The sequence below is a fragment of the Stenella coeruleoalba genome, assembly GCF_951394435.1.
Source record: "Stenella coeruleoalba genome assembly, chromosome: 15".
Lineage (NCBI taxonomy): Eukaryota > Metazoa > Chordata > Mammalia > Artiodactyla > Delphinidae > Stenella > Stenella coeruleoalba.
The window spans coordinates 21,313,338-21,334,015 of record NC_137161.1 but is presented as its reverse complement, the minus strand read 5'-3'; the positions used below and the strand labels follow the sequence as shown (position 1 = coordinate 21,334,015).

General features: G+C 51.3%; 1 protein-coding gene across 1 annotated transcript in view; it reads right to left on the bottom strand.

Annotated features, from left to right (window-relative positions):
- TGM2 (transglutaminase 2) overlaps window positions 1-20,678 on the bottom strand; it is a 33,311-nt gene that overhangs the window by 7,811 nt on the left and 4,822 nt on the right. The window contains exons 3-10 of the mRNA XM_079946499.1: window positions 15,613-15,855; window positions 11,870-11,988; window positions 9,080-9,208; window positions 7,860-8,037; window positions 5,436-5,571; window positions 4,448-4,551; window positions 2,614-2,856; window positions 348-620 (exon numbers count right to left, since the gene is read on the bottom strand). Of these exons, the coding sequence (XP_079802625.1) occupies window positions 348-620; window positions 2,614-2,856; window positions 4,448-4,551; window positions 5,436-5,571; window positions 7,860-8,037; window positions 9,080-9,208; window positions 11,870-11,988; window positions 15,613-15,855 (1,425 nt within the window). The remainder of the gene's footprint in view (window positions 1-347; window positions 621-2,613; window positions 2,857-4,447; window positions 4,552-5,435; window positions 5,572-7,859; window positions 8,038-9,079; window positions 9,209-11,869; window positions 11,989-15,612; window positions 15,856-20,678) is intronic.

Below are 20,678 nucleotides of genomic sequence, written 5' to 3'. Positions count from 1 at the left end.
AAAGCAGTCAGGGGTCCTGCGAAGATGAGATGGAATGAAATAGAATAGTTGCTACGAGTACAGGTTCAAGTCTCCGTCCTGTCACTTCCTGTGTGGCCTTGGGAAAGTTACTTAACCTCTCTGTGCTCAGTCTTCTCATCTGGAAAATGGGACCATAAAAGAATCCTCCTACTTTTGTTATAAGAAGGAACTGGGTTGCTATTTATAAAGTGCCGAGGACAGGGCCTGACCCACAGTGAGGGCAATGGGAGTGTCTGTGAGGTAGATGGCACACGTTCAGCTCTCAGGGCACGACCTAGCATGTCGTCAGGGTGGTCAACAGCTGCTCCAGGAACACAGGGCCTTACCAGAGAAAGGCTCCAGGGAAAAGTTGAGCAGGTCCTTGGTGCCACACTTGGGTCCCAGGATCCCGTTGTAGCTGACGGTGCGGGCACAGAGCAGGAGGCAGCCGGCGTGGTCCTCGGCAGTGTTGTTGGTGATGTGGGCAAAGACGTCGAAGTCGCTGCCCCTGTTCATGCCCTGGCCCGCACGGATCCTCATGGCCACCCCTGTCTCCTCTTTATCAGCCAGTTTGTTCTGGCGGTTGGCCCTTGTGAAGGCTTCCCTCTCCTCTGCGGACCCTGTGGGGACAGGGAAGAGAGCTTCATCACAGCTGGAAGGGGGATCAATGAGAAGGAGGCTGGGAGCAGGGCAAGCTGGCTTCTCAGAGTTCTGGTGACTCAGAGCACCCCCGGAGGGAGCCCCTTCTTTACATTACTGTGCCAGGAGGAGGAAAGAGTATTTTATTTACTTTCCACAAGTGAGCTCCTATACATCCCTCAAGACCCATCCCCAAATGACCCCTCTTCCAGGACACCTTCTCTGACTCCTCCTTTCCCAGGATGAAAGAGTCACAATGTCTTTTGGAGTTTCATAGCTGCCTATTGCCTGTCACGGTGTTTTGGCCCACCAGGTTTTTTTTCTGTTCATATGCTTACACTCTCAAGCCTCTTGAGGACTAAGACTGTGTTTTACTTAATCTGAAGTCATACCCAATGCCTACAACAGTGTTTGGTGCCTAGTAGGCACTGATACAATGAGAACTTTCTCACCTCTAAGCATTTTGCACAGGGACCACTTCTACCTGAAATCCTTTCCCTCCTTCTCTACCTGTTGAGCTTTCCAGCAGGAATGACTGCCCCCTGCTTTATATTCCATTTACTTCTCCCCATGTGCCTTTTATTTTTGTCCCCAGTGTTGTTGGGTACATATTTATTTCTTCTATCAAATCATCAGCTCTAGACCTTTCAGAGGCCGGGGAAAGCATCTTTTCCTTCTGTTTTAGCCCTTCCCACTGGAGCACGGCCACTTAATACCCAATCCCAAGTCAGCCCTGGAGAGTCAACGGGGGTCAGATAAAGCCTGTGGTTTCTTAGTCACTTCTGTGAACCCTACTGTGCTTGGCACACCGTAGATGCTTAGAAAATATCTGTCTATTGAACTGGCCATTGGATGTGCTCAAATTCAATTTTTAAAATAAACCACATCTTTTCCCCACTATTGATTTAATATTAGTAGCAGAAAGAAGCTTCATCTTTGTGTCTGATTGAGCCCATCTTATTAAGTTTCTTTTGGTCCATTTCTCTTTAAATCTTTCCAATCTACCTTCATGCCCACTTCCCCACCTGTGTGTGAAATGCTAAAACAATTAATACTACAGAGTTCCAGGAACTTCTCTTCCTGGCCCCTCTGGACTTCCAAGCCTCTTCAGCACAAATACGTTGCAATAAAAAAGCATGGAGGGGGCTTCCCTGGTGGCGCAGTGGTTGAGAGTCCGCCTGCTGATGCAGGGGACGCGGGTTCGTGCCCCGGTCCAGGAAGATCCCACATGCCGCGGAGCGGCTAGGCCCGTGAGCCATGGCCACTGAGCCTGTGCGTCCGGAGCCTCTGCCCCACAACGGGAGAGGCCACAACAGTGAGAGGCCCGCGTACCGGAAAAAAAAAAAGCATGGAGGGACCTCCCTGGTGGTCCAGTGGGTAAGACTCCGTGCTCCCAATGCAAGGGGCCCGGCTTTGATCCCTGGTCGGGGAACTAGATCCCTCATGCTGCAACTAAAGATCCCGCATGCCACAACTAAAGATCACGCATGCCGCAGCTAAGACCCAGTGCAGCCAAATAAATAAAATAAAGATTAAAAAAAAAAGCATGGAATTGACCATCTATTGTTGGAGCTCCCACCACTAATAAGCTCTGTTAAACAACATGGACATCATGATTTTTCTGTGAAGATGAAAGCCTCTCTTGTATACCAGCCATCCCTTTCAGTTTTACTGAGTCAAACCAACAAAGAAAGTGAGGCTTAAAAACCCAATGAAATCTTTTTGTGGAATATAGAATTCTTTTCCTAAATGAATGATCCTTTACCACTGTCCCCCTGCCCCCAGGGTGTTTGTCAAGTTTGCATCTGATTCTAAGAAATTTCTTGAAATGGAGAGTAACCTACAGATCATTGTTGTTTGCAAGCTGCCAGAAAACACACCACACCACACACACACACACACACACACACATGCCCTCTGGGCTGGTAAACAAGCTGCTTATCCACAAGGCAGTGATGAGCCGAGGGCCCCTACCCTCCGGGTACTTGTAGGTGTGGGTAATGTCCTCCCGCTCGTCTCTGCCCACGCTCTTTGTGCTGATCTTCTGCCCCACGACCAGGGAGTGGTTGATGGACTTGTGCATGGACCCATCATCCTGCCGGATCCAGTCCACCACGTCGGCGTTGACCTCGGCAAAGACGAAAGGGGCGTCGTACTTGGGGCTCAGGTCGCCCACCTTGATGGCACGAACAGGAACCGGGCCACAGCAGTATGTCCCTGGTTGGGAGGAGGAGAAGGGTAAGACGAGCCTGGGCTGAGGGGAGGGTGGTACCTCCAGAATCTTCCACAATTCAACCACACGTAGCCGAAAACCTAGAGACCATATAGCCTTTGACTCAGGGATTCCATTTCTAAGAAGGCAGCATCAGGTAAGAATTAAGAATTCCAGGGGAGGGAGTTCCTTGGTGGTCTAGTGGTTAGGACTCTGCGCTTTCACTGCCGGGGCCCTGGGGTTCAACCCCTGGTTGGGAAACTGAGATCTTACAAGGCATGCAACAAGACAAAAAAAAAAAAAAAAAAAAGAATTCCAGGGGACCCTGGAACCCAGCTTCTGGGGTTCAAAGCTCAGTCTCTTATTAGCTGTGTGACCTTGGAGAAGTCACTTAACTTCTCTGAGTCCTGGCTTCACGTGGGGATATTTGTACCTACCTAAGGAGGATTGGCAAACACTTATTTCTATGTGTTTGATAAACAGAAATGTATCCCAAGGCACTTAAGGAAACGAGGAAGCCAACTGTAGGCAATACTTTACAAGGGTGTGTGTCTGTCTGGTTTCCTGCCGAGACTGAGAGTAGCAGTCAGTGTCTGACACTGACTCAGGGAGTGTGTGAACAAGAACACACAAGAATGAAATGAACAAGAGAGCTAGATGTTTATCTGGGTGTGGTTTACCACTGCCTCAAACTGGTCACAAATTTAAATGTTGAGGACTAGAGGCTTGGTAGCTATATTACAGTGCGTCCATTTGATGGAATGTGGTGACATTAAATTAAAATTAAAATCACAGAAAACTGTCTGATAGAGAAATGCTAATGATATATGGAGAAGTGACAGGGCCAGGATGAAAGACCATGTGCAGGAAGAGTTCTTAACCTGGGGTCCATGGAACCCCCAAGGTGCAGCAAATAGAATTCAGGAGTTCATAAACTTGGATGGGAAAAAATTACATCATTATTTTCACTTCCTTCGACTGTGAAAGACCAAAACCACAGTCTTAGGTGCACTTATGACTTGTCACTCATAAGAACCACAGATATTTTTATCTCTCTTTATAGTTGTTACAGATAACCGGAAATATAGATTGCATTCATCTCTACCACAAAATTATGGAACTTATTGATTCTACTAATAAATCTTGTTATATAGAGCATATATTACTATATCACAAATTTATTTAAAAATTTTTGATAACTATATTGCAATCTAATTGAACCCTAGGTGTTATATTGTGTGTATTTAAAATATTATTCTGAGGAAGGATTCATTTGAAATTATTGGAAGCTGTGTGTGAATGTTAATGAAATTTCTTGGGGGGAAGAGGACAAAGATGCTATTTGACTTTTTTTCTCTGTGCTTCTCCGTATTTTCTGTTTTCCACAATGTGCATGAATTACTTTTCAAATTATAAAAGAGGTGTTTTATAAAATATCAATGAGGTCCCCCAACACTCAATGTTCTTTGGAGTCAGCCAGACCTGGGTTAGCATCCCAGCTCTGCCCCTCTCCAGCTGAGGAGCCCCTCTGCTGGGTGGGTCCCCTCCAGCCTCTGTTTCTTCATCTCGGTAATGGGGCCACAGCTGCCAACCCACCTTCGCTCTTCTCCTGGGGCGTGGGGTCCAGGGCCTGCCACCCGTCGTATCCCGGCTGCAAGTCAGGCCTGGTCATCCACGACTCCACCCAGCAGTGGAAGTTCCTGTTGGGGAAACAAAGCAGAACGTGGACCAGGACTCTCACACAAACGTTCACGGTCACCTCCTGCGGGCTGTCCACACTCGCCTTGTCCTAAGCTGACCCCAGAACGTCCCCCACCACACTTTGCTCTTCCTCTGGGGGCCCCAGTCGGGTGCTCCCAACTACACTGGGAGTCCTCAACCCCTCTCCCCAACTCCTTTCCCCTCTCAGTGGCTCTGCATGCCCAGCTGACCAGACCTCCTAATTTCTCGACTCTTCCTTCTTTTTTTTTTTTTTGTTGTTGTTTTTTTTTGCGGTACGCGGTCCTCTTACTGCTGTGGCCTCTCCCTGTTGCGGAGCACAGGCTCTGGACGCGCAGGCTCAGCGGCCATGGCTCACGGGCCCAGCCACTCTGCGGCATGTGGGATCTTCCTGGACCGGGGCACGAACCCGTGTCCCCTGCATCGGCAGGCGGACTCCCAACCACTGCGCCACCAGGGAAGCCCCGACTCTTCCTTCTTTTTCAGCTCACAGGCTCTGCCTGGATTCAGACCCCACCACCACCCACCTGGACCACAGCCCCGCCCCCTGCTTCCGATCTGTCCCCCCGGTCATCAGCACACCCCTCTCCAGTCTGAAGCCTCTGGAATCAAGACCAGACCCCCAGCCTGGCAGTGCAAACCCCGGACGGTGTGTTCTCCAGGACGCCCTTTCATGCTCCCTGAATTGACTTTCCTTCCTCTTGGCCTTTGCTCCTGCTGTCCTGCTCCTGGAGCCTCTCCAAGGCCCGCTTCCTTTTGTCCAAATACTGTTCAACTTTTAAACCCAGTTCAAATGTGACCTCCTCTGAGAAATCGCCCCAAGTTTCCTCTCCAGGGGATCCTTCCCACTGAGCGCCCCCCTCACCAGATCATCTCGCTCTTGTCACTCTGGATCTCCCCAAACTCGTTGCGGAAGTACTCGATGAGCAGGTTGCTGTTCTGGTCGTGGGCCGAGTTATAGTTGGTCACGACGCGGGTGGGGACGCCGAGGCACCGCAGCACTGGGTCGGGGGACACAGTGGAGAGAGCTTAGGGGATGAGCTGAGGCCCTAGACACATCTGCTCTGCTTGGGCCTCCACGTGCCCATCTGTACCCCAGGGAGCACTGCACACTGGTAAGGGTGCACCCACCCGGACAATGGCACCCACCTCGCTGGTTGGCCCATGTCCACTCTTTCCCTTTCACATCACAGATAACAAAAGACTCTAAATGCAAATCTGACATTAACGGTCCTCTGCTAAACCCTCAATGGCTCCCCACAGCCCTCGAGGTCAAGGCCAGACCTCCACCGTGGCCCTTACCCTGGAGGGTCTGGCCCCTGACCACCTCCTGCACACTTTGCTCCAGCCACACTGGCCTCGCTGCTCCTCCAGCACTCCATGCTGCCAACAGCCCCAGGACATTGGCATATGCTGTACCCTGGGCCAGGAAGGCCACCCGGCCGGGTGTAGATTACCCCATCATTTGCATTCATAGCAAAACTGGCGAGTCATCATCATTCTCAATATACAGGTGTGTGAGGGATTCTTTAATTTGTCCTCTGAGGGCAGTGAGCGAGCTGTCTTATTTTATATCCCCAGAGCCCAGCACAGGCCTGGCACAGGCTAATTTGTCAAATGGGATGAAGGAGAGGGTGAAGTAGAAAGAAAAGGAGGAAGGAAAGGAATGACAGAGATTCAGAGTGAGGAGTGAACAGCGGGGCAAGCAGAAGAGGGAACAAAGGTCAAGAGCCCTTCCGTTCCAGCCCCAGCTGCTTCAGGCTGTGTGGCCTGAGGCCAGTCCCTTCGCCTCTCTGGGCCTTGTTTCCTCCTCTCTAGCCCGGGCTTCAGGTGCACTGGGACTCCATCGTGGACGAGGAGGGCCTGCATTTGGGCCTCAGCACAGTTTACAGAGAGCCCAGAGTAACTGGGAAAGGGACTGGTGTTGGAATGATAGGTGACAAAGAGGCAGGATATCAAGTGGCAACTATAGACCACAGAGGAGGGACGAAGACCCCGGGCACCAATCCTGCCCGAATGGTGATGCTAGGTGCTCCTGACAGAGGGAATTATGGGTGTTTTTCCTCGTTCATTTTTTTATGTTACTTTTTATGTAAAATGTAAAAGTAACATATTCTCAGGGTAAGGTAAAGAAAGTAACATCTAAAAAAAGAAAGGCAACAGAAAGGCCTACTAAATATAATCTGTAGGACCTTTGGTTTACTTTTAGTTTTGATTGAGGTTGAGTCTCTGAGACGGGGGAGGGACAGGGATGTGACCTTTGCCCTGTGCCCACCATCAACCAGAGCAAGAGCTTCCCCGATGGCCCTGGATTCTGGCCGGGAGACAGGAGGGCACTGGGAGGAGGAAGGAAGGAGCAGCTGTGACCCTTCACCTCTTGCCTGGTTCCTGTGCCCTTTAACTTGGGTAGAGTCTGGATGCTCTGCTGCCCGTGGCGAGGGCTGATGCCCCAACCCCAGGCCTTGCCCCACCATGTGACAGGTTTCAGAGTACAGACCTGAGGCTTGGGGAGACCTGTCGCCGCTGCCCAGGGAGCAAGGCTCCACTCCTGTCCCAGGGATGGTGTCCCGGGAGGCCTCATCATCACAGTCTAAGGCCAGGAGGCTGGCCTTAGAGGAGCGGGCCCACCTCGTTCCAAGCCTGGCTGTGCCGCTCACCAGCTGTGCAACCTTGGCCAAGCCACTTCTCTTCTCTGAGCCTCCGTTTCCTCCTCTAAGAGGAGCTAATAATAGCAGCTTGTAATGATTCAGAGGGTAATGGGTATGGGCAGCCTGGCCGAACAGAAAAGTGTGTCACGGTGCCCATCACTGCAAACGTCCATCCGATCACGGTCAGCCGACTTATGGACACAGAGAAAATGGCCCAAGATCCAGCTGAGGAATCCCAGCTGCCCCGGAAACCCCCAAACCCCCCCTAACTTGAACCAGAGACTGTGCTAAGTGACATCTCCCCGGGTCCTAAGAGCTCCCTGGGACTTGGGTCAGTGACTGCTGTCTCCATTTTACACATGAGGAAACAGGCTTGGAGACACCAGTTCTCTTGCCCAAGTCCTCCCAGGGGTCAGAGGCAGAGCTGGAATTCAACCCGGGCAGTCCATCTCGAGTCCCTGGGCCGATCCACCATTCGGCTCCCTGCAGAAACCCCGTGACCACGGGGGTCAGACGCCCCCTTATTTGACCAAATCTCCCTGGCTCCGTTACACATCAGGCCTGGGAGAAGGCTGCAGGGACCCGGGCTCACAGAAACCAAGGGCAGTTCCAGGCCCTCTCACATCCCGTGTGCCGCTCACCAGTGCAGGCCACAGCAGCAAAGACCCAGCACTGGCCATACTTGACGCGCTGGCAGCTGTCATTCTTCCAGCGACGCAGGATGTCCACGCTGCCGATCCAGAACATGGGGCTGATGCCATCCCTGTAGTTGTTGTCCCAGCGTCCCAGCAGCACGCCCTGGTCATCATTGCAGTTGACCTGCAACCAGCGAGAGCATCAGAGGGACCAAGCCTGGGGGAAGGGTGACAGCTGCACTAGGGTGGGCATGAGTTCAGCACATGGTGAAAGGCAGGGAAGGGCGTTCCAGGTTGAAGGAACAGCAGGTGCAAAGATCCCAAGGTGTGACAGACCGGGAGGTTAGAGATGGTTGGTGCTGGAGAGAGAAGCGGGAGGGAGGAGGTAGAGAGGGGTCAAGGTCGTGAGGGTGATGCTGGAGATGTGAATTTGTCCGTGGAGTGGAAGGGGAGTGACACGGCGTGACCTGAGTTTTACAAAGACCCCCTCTGGCCCCTGCCCAGATTGTGTCATTTGCCCCCAGACTCCCAGAACCTCGAGAATAAAATGCAGCCTCCTGACCGTGGCCCTGAGGCCTGCACCGTCTGGCCCTGCCCCCTCTGCAGCCCACCTGCATCCGACCCTCCTGCTTGTGCTCTGCTCCAGCCAAACCAGCCCCCCTTTTGCTCCTCAAACCTGCCACAGCCGCCCCTCCTCAGGGAGCCTTTGCACAAGCTGTCCCCTCTGCCTGGGATGCTCTTATCCTCCCAGTTACTACGTCAACTCGGGACTCATCACTCAGGGAGGTCCCCCAGCCCCTTGCTGGGGTTAGGCCCTGTGTCAGACACTGTCACACATCTGGCCCCTTTGGCGAGTGCATCGTAATTTATGACTGTGCACTCATGTGATACTGTGGTTCCGCCTGTCTCCTCCCACACACACCCTAGAACGGAAGCTCTATGAAGTTAGAGACCATTCATGTCTTACACCTGCTTTTCCCCGGTGCCTAGGATGTGGGTGGCACTTGACGAATGCTTGCTGGATGGATGAGTGAATGAATGAATGAATGGATTGCTTTGAGGGACCACATGGCATTACCCGCATTTGTACCTTGTCTCTCCAAATACAAGGTCTCCTAGCTGGAACTCACCCATCTCCTGGGTTCCCCCACCGTGCCCAGCGCGGGGCCTGGCCTCCATCATCACAGTAAGGGAGGGCCCCTGGGGCAGGCCTGCTACTCACTCACCATGGCGCTCACCACCCGGCCCACGTAGACTGGACTGTTGCGGCGGGAGCAGTCGCGGCCAGCGTTCCTCAGGAACTTGGGGTTGACGTCCAAGAGCATCAGGCAGATGTCCAGAATCCCGTCTTCAAACTGTGTCAGAGGAAACAAGGGGAGGATGAGGGAGCTGAGAAGTCACCTCCTCTGGGAAGCCTGCCTTGAAGTCCAGCAGTTGTGGGACCCCTCTGCTGTCTCACACAGCAGATCGGAGGCTCGGGCTGGGTCTGTCACATCTCTGTAGTGCCAGCTTTTCCTGGCCCAGGAAAGGGGGGGGGGTGAGGTGGGACAATGACTGAGTGTGTGAGAAAGGGGGAGGGGGTGTGACTGCATCCAGGCTGGGGGGTCCTGGGAACTTGGAGTAGAGCCCAGAGTGAAAAGTCCAGCGTCCCTGGAGCTTCCCTCCCCTCCGACTCACCTCAGGCCCAGCCACTGCACTCCCCCACCACCACGTCTTCACTTCCCTCAAGCCTGACTCACCCTGCAGAGCTGATGAGCCTCCCCTCCTTCCCCATCCTATCGCCACACACCGTTCGGATTGGAACCAAAGTATAGACTGTAAAGAAGTAAATCTAATCTCATCACTCCTGTTTCCACTGCACCCAGAGTAAAATCTAGACTTTTCCCTGTGGCCTGCACGGCCCATTAAGATCTGTGTCCCATAGAGAACAAACGTATGGACGCGGAGGAAGGGAGGTGGTGGTGGGATGACTTGGGAGATTGGGATTGACATATATACACTAATGTGTATAAAATCGATAACTAATAAGAACCTGCTGTATAAAAAATAAATAAAATTCAAAAAAAAACGATCTGTGTCCCACCCCATCTTTGACCTCATCTCTCACCGCTCTCACCCATACTCATTCTGCTCCAGGCTCACTGCCTCAGGACCTTTGTACTTGCTATTTCCTTTGCTTGGAATGCTCTTCCTGCCTCTCTCTGTGTGACGCACACCTTCTCATCCTTGCAACTCAGATGTTATGTTTTTCAAAATCTCTCCTTGTCACCTTTCATTGGACGACCCATCCGTCACGTTCAAGAGCTCTCCTGTCTGCCCCCTGCTCCCCGTCTCTGTGGTCTTGTCCCAAACCAGGCCTTATCGCAGGTCTCCCTCCATGACACAGAATAGCCCTCCCTGGCTTGAACCATTCATTTTGTGGCTCCCTATTGCCATCTGCCTGACATTCAGGGCTGTTCACAACCTGAACACTGCTGACTTCTCCCACGTCATCTCCTGGGGCCCCTTCTCATATAAGTGCTCCCCAAACTGTAACATACTTCTTAGGTACATAAACTTTCCCACCTCTGAGCTTCGGCTCATGCTGTTCCTTTGGCTTGGAATACCAGGCACCCACCTCTTCCAAAGCTCAGCTCAAATTCTGCCTACTTCAGGAACTGCCTGATTCCCTTCCTTCCTTTAGGTCTTATCATCCTGGCTAGTGATGACTTCCGAAAGTTTGCAAGGCCATGTCCCACGGCTCCGCACAACCTGGACACAGACCAGCAACTCAGAAAATGAAAGGGAGGAGTTAGCTTTGTTCTGTCTCTCAGGGGAGAATACAGAGCCCTGGGAAATAAGAGCCAATTCATTTTTTGATGTATTTTATGCATCACAGTCATATGACCATTTCATTTACATCCCACAGAGGGCTACAGGGTTTCTGCAGTTATTTGGAGGCAGACAGTTTTACGATTATTATCCCCAATATTCAGAAGAGGAAACTGAGGCCAGAGCCCCAGATCTCAGGGATCATCCTATGATCCCAGGGCAGGACTCTCTAGTCCTGAACATGGAGCCTGATCCAGGGGCTGCTAAGAGAAATCTCAAGGTGAACCCTACCCCAGGAGGCCAACACCCACTAATACACCAGGAGGTTGAAGGGCGAGGGGTGTGATGGTTCTTGCTTCATGAGTTTTCTCAGCAATATCTCAATAATTTTTATGGGATGCTGGATAGTAGAGGAAATAAGAGTATTGATTTGGAGAACCAGCCTGGGCTGGCCTGCTGAAAGAGGAGGAATCACATGGTACAGTGATGAGCCAACCAGCTCAGCCTAGACAGCCATGTCCTGGTTGGCCCATAGATTTATGAGAAATAATGAATGATTGTTTTTTCAAGCCTCCAAGTTTTGGACTTGTTTGTTAGTCAGCAGTAGCTAGCTGATACAACAGTGATTCTCAAAGTATCACTGGATCAATAGCATCAGCATCACCTGAGAACTTGTTAAAAATGCAAATCTCAGCCCACACCCAGACCTACTGTATCAGAAACTAGGGCTGGGACCCAGGAACTTGTGTTTTAACCCATTTTTTTAGGTGATTCTGACATATATTCGAGTTTGTGAACCACTGATCTAGATAATGGTTTAAAGCCCCTCTCAGCACATGCCTAGCATATCGTAAGCTTCCTCCAGTGCTGCCCATTATTTTGATATATGGCCTTGAATGTTCCCCTTCTCCCTCATGGAGCACCTGCCAGCCCCACAACTCTCAAAGGCCCTCCTATTCTTTTCCACCTTGAATCCAGAGCTGCTGCTCCCACAGTGGAAAGGGCCACCCTTTGCTGTGTGACCTCAGGCTTGGCCTGGGCCCTCTCTAAGCCTCTAGCCATTTCAGGGCCCTTGAATCTTTGACAGCATGGTGTGGGTGACTCAGACCTGCTCACACTTCTGACTTTGATTTTGACTGTCTCAGACCCAGGACCTAGTACACGGTGGGCCTAAGATGGCTGGGAGGGGCAGGGTGTGGCCTTACCTGCCCAAAATTCCAAGGTATTCTATTGATGAACTTGGCTGAGCCCTGGTAGATGAAGCCCTGTTGGGTGAGGACGTACTCCCGCCGCTCCTCTTCTGAGTCCAGGTACACAGCGTCCGCTGTGGGTGAAAAGGAAAGGGCCTCAACTCGAGGTCTGGCAAGGCCCAGGTTCCCCACAGACATGGCAGCTGGGGTGCCAACTCCCCAGGGCCAGGTCAGTTTCTCAGAGGCCTTTCTCTCTTTTAATCAGAAAAACTAGTCATTAATTAATAATCCCATATCAGTGAGATAAGGTATTATCAGTGACAACAATGTCTGTCTTTTATCCGACACTTGGCATGTGCCAGGACCCATGATAAATGTATGACATATATTAACTTGTTTAATCTCTACAAAAGCCCCATGTGGAAGGGATCCTTGGAAGCCCCATTTTACAGATGGCAAAACTGAGGCTCAAGAATATATTACAGATGGGAAAACTGATGCCAAAACAAGGGACAGGCACACTCGCTGGGCCACGAGTCAGGAACCCCCTAGCTCTGAGTCTCCTTTGCTGTGTGACCCTGGGCAGGTCACTTCTTCTCCCGCCACCTGACTGTGTTCCCTAAGAGTAAAATGTGATCCCAGATCTGAAAGGTGCTTTGCAAGCTAAAGCCCTGAGCCAGTGCGAGGAAGGAGCATCATTCAGGTGGAGAGAAAGCCGAGAAAGTGTCACTGCAGCTCAGGGGAGGAGGGTCCTTGTCCAGCTTGGGGGGTCCGCTGGCATCTGAAGGTTGCCTGGATGACATTCTAAGCAGAGGACCAGAGAGAGCAGAGGTGCGCCTGCTGGAAGACGCAGGGCACTTAGTTCCCTGTGGCTAGTGACGACAGAAAAGGGCCTGGGGCGGTGGGGCCAGATGACTGGAAGGCAAAGGTTAGCCTGGCCTTTCTAATCCTCACTTCACAAGTGAAGAAATTGAGGCTGGGAAGGGGAATTCCAGAGCCATGGTATGACTTTGGTCGGCTCTGGGCATTTTTGCCTCCGTGGGCTCCTTCCTCCACAAAAAAATAAAAAAACAAAAATATATTTTATGACTGCATTGGTATAATGATGAACATATTAATATTATATGTTAAAACACATTCTCTGGCCTGAACATTCATTTTGTTTCTTCTGATTTTAAAAGAAATTAACACATTTTCATGGGTCCCTAAAAGTATGGCGGGCCCAGGCAGCGTGCCTACTGAAATCAGCTTGGGGAAACATGCCCAGTGCCTGGGATGAAGCTGCCTGGCCCCTCAGACCCCTGGGCTCCCTACAGCGACCAGCAACTTTACAGCTTGGAGGAAGCAAACATGAAAGTGGCTGGGTGTCTTCTGCGTCCTGCCCTGTGGCTCTGAAGATTGTGCAATAAACATCAGCCTTCAGATAAATAAACTATGTGGCTGTAATCAGTGGCAGCACGGGAGGAAGAATTTAAAGAAGGCAAAGCCCACGGCACTTTCTCATCCAGTGAAGGTGTCAGCACATGTTGAATTGTCCCCACCGCAGCCCAGGAAGCTGGGACTATGATGTCCCCGCTCAGGTCTCTAGCTGGTAAAGGTGGAGGCCTTGGGGCCGCTAGATCCCGACCCCAACCACGTTGGAGCTCAGGGATGGGAGGCCCCCAGGTCACGGGCAGATCCCCGCTCCCCCCAGAGGGAGAGCAGTTTCCTCCCCTAGTGTGCCCAGCACCACTGAGCCCAACTTCCTGCCTCCGCATCACTGGTTCCCGGCCTAGGATGTGGGTCCCTTTAGTCACTGTGCTGCTTGGCTGACTGTCAGGGAGGAGGCCAGGACACAGGAAGGGGACATACCCCAGACCCTCACTCCCCGTTCCCTGAACTCTGAAACCCCACGGTGTTGGGGTCGGGGAGGGGCACTGCCACGTTCCTGCCCTGCGGGCAGGGTTGCCAACTAGCTGTAAGTTCACATTGACTGAAATCAAAATGAGTGGACAGTGGGTCCAGCAAGGCCACTTCTGTCCTGAGAAACCATTCCGTGTGGCCACAGGGCATGTGATCAAGGGTGTTCCTCCCTCTGATAAGCCACAGGGGATCAACTCATGCCTGTGGGTGGGAGCCAGACTAATGAACCATCCACCCGGCAAGACCCAGGGCACTCCCAGCTCTTAAGAAAGATGAGCAGATGTCTGCAGACTGATGCAGAAAGAGCCTCAAGATGTACAGTAGAGGGAGAAAAAAACCAACCCAAGTTGTGGGCTGATGGATATGGTAAGATTCTTTTATGTTTAAGAAAGACAGGGAAACCCATAATGCAGTGAGGTCTTGTACAACATGATGAATGTAATTAACACTGCTGTATGTTACATGTGAAAGTTCTTAAGAGAATAAATCCTAAAAGTTCTCAACACAAGGAAAAAAATTTTTCTATTTAATTTTGTATCTATATGAGATGATGGATGTTCATTAAACTTGTGATAATCATTTCACGATGTACATAAGTCATCGTGTACAGTCATTATGCTGTACACCTTAAGCTTATACAGTGCTGTACGTCAATTATATCTCAATAAAACCGGAAGGAAGAAAAAATACAGTGACTTCTCCAGGCACATACATTGGAATCTAAGGAGATAACCCCCCCAAAGACATCTAATAATGGTGTTTCCCAAGGAAGAGAGTCAAGGGGGGCTTGTCTCTCTGTAGTGCTTGAAGCTTTTATAGAGAGGGTGTTCTCATGTCTTACTGTTATAATTAGAAATAAAAGCGAAAGTATGTAAAAGAGAAAATTTAAAAATCTTTCTGTTCAAATAAAATGCCCCAAAATGGAGAAAAAAGAAAGAAAGAAAGAAAGCAGTGGCCTAGTAAGAAGCTGGTTGTCTTGATGCTGGAGAGGCCAGAATTTCTGCCCTGGGCCCCAGGCTTTGAGGAGGGACAGCCCATTCCCAGCTGGCCCCACCCACAAGGCCTCTCTCTCTGCTGGGCTCCGTAGCAGCAGGAAGGAAAGAGAGCCCACTGTCTTGTAAGTCACATGCAGAAACTGAGGAAGGCCTGTGGCGCGCCCCTGTCTCCTCCCATCTGCTCGAGATAGACTCAGCCCTCTCCCGGACTCTCTAGTTTTGTCCAGCATCGCCCACTTGCTTCTTGAAGGACGTGCCTAAAACCACTTATCTCTGAGCCTCAGTTTACCGTCTGTAAAACGAGGATGCTAACCTCTCCCCCTGGGGATTGTTGAGAGCCATCACTGAAAGAGTGCATAAGGAGGCACTTAGGTGACCAAACTGCTCCTGCCCACCTCTCCTGGGTACCCCGCCCCTCCACCTCCCTGTTTCCCTTCCCCAAGCCAGTCTGGTGGGATTTAAAACAGAGCCCCACGGAACAGAACCAGGCGTAAAGCCGCGGCCCTGGGCATCCATTGGGCAGCCCTTTCCTGAACGGGGCTCCTGAACCCGGGCCACCTCCAGGCCCAGCTCACAGTGCCAGGGCCTCAGACACGGGGTGAGATCCCTTCGTAGCTACGTAGGCTGGGGCAAGTCATTTTGCTTCCGCAAGTCTGTCTCCTCCTTTGTAAATGGGAATAATAATGAGTTCCGACATCACGAGGTCTTTGGGAGGCTGGAGCACGGAACTGTATAGAGCAGGCCTCACTCAGTTCAACTGCACGTCTCTTCCGCCCCATCCCCCCACCCTCAGTGGTTCCCATGGGTGGGTCCAGCCCTGCCCATCTCCACACCCTGCCCCGCGGATGAAGCGCAGCTCACCTGGGCACCAGGCATTGAAGAGCAGGGTGAAGTGACCCAGCACGAAGCTGGAGCCCTGGTAGCCAGTGGAGGCCTCCAGGCTGAGGCGGTACAGGCCAATGGGGGAGCTGGCTGGGGTGCGGAGCTGCAGCGAGAGGGCACTGTCCTGCTGGTCCACCACTGTGGCCGCCCAGGCACCCTCCTCCACAGCATCGGACAGCCCGAAGCGGGCCTTGGTCCCGGCATCCTCGCTGGGGGCTGGGCCTGCAGAGGGAGAAAGCAGGGGCCGTGAGCCAGGGGTGGTGAGGGGGGGTGAGCGCCAGGGCTGGCAGGAGCAGAGCACATGTCTGGGGTCCCCTGGGCCTGGGTTTGAGGCCTAGTTCTGTCACTAACCATTGAGGGAACTTTGGGGACAGGTTTCATCTCTCTGAGCCTCAGCTTCTTCATCTGTAAAATGGGGATCAGACCCCAAAATGTGCAGGATGGTTTTGGGGGAATACGTGAAAACGTGCAGGCGCACAGCACGCCCTCAGTCTCCTAGGAGGTTCCTCCTGGGAGAGGGGACAGTGTGGCCTGGGACAGGGTCACAGTCACACTGCTCTGGACTGGCGTGACTTTGGGGAAGACCATTCTCTTCTCTGGGCTCAGTTTGCCCATCTGTAACATGGACAGGAATTAGGCAAGATACTCTCCGAAGGTCCTCCTCTCCTGCCTAAATCCTTTAACTTTCAGAAAAAGAAGCCGAGACTCTGAGTAGAATGGGACCTTGGTCCTCTGATGTCCCCAGTGGGGCCTGTCTGAAAGCCTGCCTGCTCTTGGCTAGCAGAGGGTGCTGGCCAATGCAGGCCTAGGTGTCTGTCTCCCAAGGGCCCCTCCAGCTTTGCCTCTGTACCTCCATAGGCAGCCACGAAGAGCCAGAACTACCCCTCGCCTCCCTACAGCCTTTTACACTTTACAAAGCACCTTGGCACTTCCTGCTTCTCCCAAGACCCCTTGTACAGGAGGGAAAACTGAGGCTCAGAGGGAAGGGCTCTCCCAAGAACATCCCAGGGGTCTGCAGCAAAGCTAACATCTGAGCCCACATCTCTAGGCCCTGGGCTGCCCCCAAGGTGCCTCTCATTCCCAAAAGGGAGGCTCCCTAGTGGGGGGGTTTCAGGGCTCAGTGTGGTGACAGCCTGACTTGAACTAGCTCTTTTTCAGTTGGAGGGCAGGGCCTAGCCCATGTAGGCGGGTCTGAGTCATGGGGAGGGTGAGGGGTGCTGGTCACTCTTTCTGGACTTGGGCGGCAGAGAGAAGAAACAAAACCTTCTCTGCCTGGTTGGGCGGCTGCTCGGGAGGCTTTCTGTTTATTCTTGCATCTCCCTCCCTGCAGCTCTGCCCCCCCTCACTACTGACAATATGGGGCCCTGCTCACTGAGGGGCTACCTGCCAGCCCCACCCACTCCCAGGCCCAAATATAACTATGAACTAACTGGCATGACACAGGCCTCTGGGGCCCTGTCTGAGTGCCAGGAGCCAGCTGTAAGCCTTTAAATGCTCCCTGTCTTCCAGAGCCAGTATTTAGGGGAGAAGTGGGGCAGCACTGGGGCCCGAGAGCCAGCCTAGGTCTGGTTCCACCACTTAGACCCTGAGTGCTGTGTGACCTGGGCTAAGTCACCAGGCCTCTCTGATCTGCGATTTTCTCATCAAAGAAGAAAACAGGCTTAGACTACACGCCTGGAAAGGTTCGACTCCAGGTCTGAAACTGGCTCTGTGGCCTTGGACAAGCTATTTAGCTTCTCTGTGCCTCAGTTTCCTTACCTGTAAAATGGGGTCAATTGCAATACCTCCTCATAAGGTCATTGTGAGGCTCAAAGAAGGTGATGCTTGTTAAGCACATTGCAAGGTGCCTGGCACATAGTAAGTGCTCAATACATGATAGTTATTATTAATTATTGTCACTACCACCTTCTAACGCTGTTTAGAAGAATCAGTGAGAGTTTAAAGTAGTGACTAGCACATAGTAATTATGCAGTAAATATGAACTACCCCCAGCGTCATCCAAAGAGACCATATTACAAATCAGAATTCTCAGGCCAAATAACAGATTTTGAGACTGGAGTGGAATGCGGTAATTGTCTAGCTCAATTGAATCACTTCACAGATACAGAAACTGAGACCGAAAGGGGTAAAGTTGGGGTGACTATACATCCCAGTTTTCCCAGGATAGTTTCATTTTATGCCTGTGGTCCCAGCATAATTCTTTTTTTTTTTTAAACATCTTTATTGGAGTATAATTGCTTTACAATGGTGTGTTAGTTTCTGCTTTATAACAAAGTGAATCAGTTATACATATACATATGTTCCTATGTCTCTTCCCTCTTGCATCTCCCTCCCTCCCACCCTCCCTATCCTACCCCTCCAGGAGGTCACAAAGCACCAAGCTGATCTCCCTGTGCTATGCGGCTGCTTCCCACTAGCTATCTACCTTACATTTGGTAGTGTATATATGTCCATGACTCTCTCTCGCTTTGTCACAGCTTACCCTTCCCTCTCCCCATATCCTCAAGTCCATTCTCTAGTAGGTCTGTGTCTTTATTCCTGTCTTACCCCTAGGTTCTTCATGACATATTTTTTTCTTAGATTCTAAATATATGTGTTAGCATACAATATTTGTCTTTCTCTTTCTGACTTAACTTCACTCTGTATGACAGACTCTAGGTCTATCCACCTCATTACAAATAGCTCAATTTCATTTCTTTTTATGGCTGAGTAATATTCCATTGTATATATGTGCCACATCTTCTTTATCCATTCATCCGATGATGGACACTTAGGTTGTTTCCATCTCCGGGCTATTGTAAATAGAGCTGCAATGAACATTTTGGTACATGACTCTTTTTGAATTATGGTTTTCTCAGGGTATATGCCCAGTAGTGGGATTGCTGGGTCATATGGTAGTTCTATTTGTAGTTTTTTAAGGAACCTCCATACTGTTCTCCATAATGGCTGTATCAATTTACATTCCCACCAACAGTGCAAGAGGGTTCCCTTTTCTCCACACCCTCTCCAGAATTAATTGTTTGTAGATATTTTGATGATGGCCATTCTGACCGGTGTGAGGTGATACCTCACTGTAGTTTTGATTTGCATTTCTCTAATGATTAGTGATGTTGAGCATTCTTTCATGTGTTTGTTGACAATCTGTATATCTTCTTTGGAGAAATGTCTATTTAGGTCTCCTGCCCATTTTTGGATTGGGTTGTTTGTTTTTTTGTTATTGAGCTGCATGAGCTGCTTGTAAATTTTGGAGATAAATCCTTTGTCAGTTGCTTCGTTTGCAAATATTTTCTCCCATTCTGAGGGTTGTCTTTTGGTCTTGTTTATGGTTTCCTTTGCTGTGCAAAAGCCTGGAAGCTTCATTAGGTCCCATTTGTTTATCCAGCATAATTCTTAATGGCACCCTTTTCATTCTCAGAAAAGACTCTGTTTGGATGATCAATGATCTGGTCTCCATGGTAACGGCCTGGGCCAGGTACCATAGCCACCATCACTATTGATACATCACCCTCAGGGACAGGCCAGGAAACACATTTCCCTTTCTCTCTGTCCCGCGGAAACCGTGTACATACACGCACTTACACACCCTTTTCTTCTGAGGGGTCCTGGTGGATGGGATGCGGACGGGCTGCCCCCGGCCCCACTGCTGCTCACATAAACTGGCTTAGAAAACTCCTTGGCTGCGGTTCCACGCGGTACTCTTTGTGGGGCTAGAGGCGCCGCAGAGACCCCCCTGGGTAAATGGCCCTGGAGACCTGAGGGGTCCTGGCCACTACCCCGACCACGGCAGTGAGGGCCTGGGTGGGGTGGATGAGGGGAACCTTCCAGAGTCAAGCCTCCTATTAGCTGCAGAAGGCTTCTTTTCACTGCTTCAGGATGACCTCACTCTCACCCGACCCACCTTCCCAACCCTGGCCCGCCTTGGGGGGAAGCAGAGCTTTATTCCTTAACAAGGGTGGTGCTTGTCTGCTGTGGTCTGTACCCCACAGCAGAGCCTGTCTGGCCTCGAATTGTCAGGGTGAAATGCATGGCATCTGGGCATGGGTGGGGTCAGGTCACACACCCCATTTGCTGAATGACCTTCGCCAGCTCTCTCCCCTCTCTGGGCCTCAGTTTCCCTGAAGAGGTAGGACAGGCTGATCATAAGCTAGAATGTTCCAACACTAGGGCAGGGTGCCCAGGCCAGGCCCAGGGTCGGGGGCTGACCAAAGCCAGGCCTCAAGGCAGAAGGCCCCGCTTCCTGGTATTGTTTCTCAGCTTCCCCAGCCCACAGGAGGGTCTCGGTAGCTCAGACAGGGAGGCCGAGTGCACCCAGAGATACAGTGCCTTCTGTGGCAGCCCCGGGGGCTGTGGACGTTACCAGGGCAGGTTGGCTATGATGTGAGATAAGTTGGCAGAGACTGGAGAACAGAGATTAGTTGCTGGGGTAAGAAGGTCAGCTGCCTGCCTCCCCCGTGGCCCCAACCCTGAACTTGGGGCCTCATGACCTAGTGTCAGGCTACCTAGACAAATGGAGAAGAAGGAGAAAGAAATTCGGATACCTTGAAAGTGAAAGAAGGAAAAAGAGATGGGAAATACCCAAGTTGGCAGTTCATCGACCATCCATTTCACAGAGGAATAAACTGAGGCCGGCAGGCACTTGTGGTGAACAAGTAAATGTCCCTGCTCTCAGATCACATCAATGAAAAGCCTCAACTCTGGGGTCAGGGTTTCAATCCTGCTGCGTCCCTAACTTACTGTGTGACCTGGGCAAGTAACTTGACCTTTCTGAGCCTCAGAGTTCTCATCTGTAAAATGGGTGTTAGTTATGCTTCCAGAACAGAAGGATTCAGGATGAGTATGCATACACCATAGATGTGATTTTCATCAAGCCAAGCCTGACACTTCTCAGGGCACCACACCCAGCCCTTAACTGCCATGGATTCAGCCTTCCACTTTACAGAGGGGGAAACTGAGGCTGGAAAGATCAGAGACTTGCAGGAGGCCCCTCAGATTTATTGGAAGAACCCCAAGGATGCTGGGTATGTGTGTGGGGGGTGCCCTGGCTA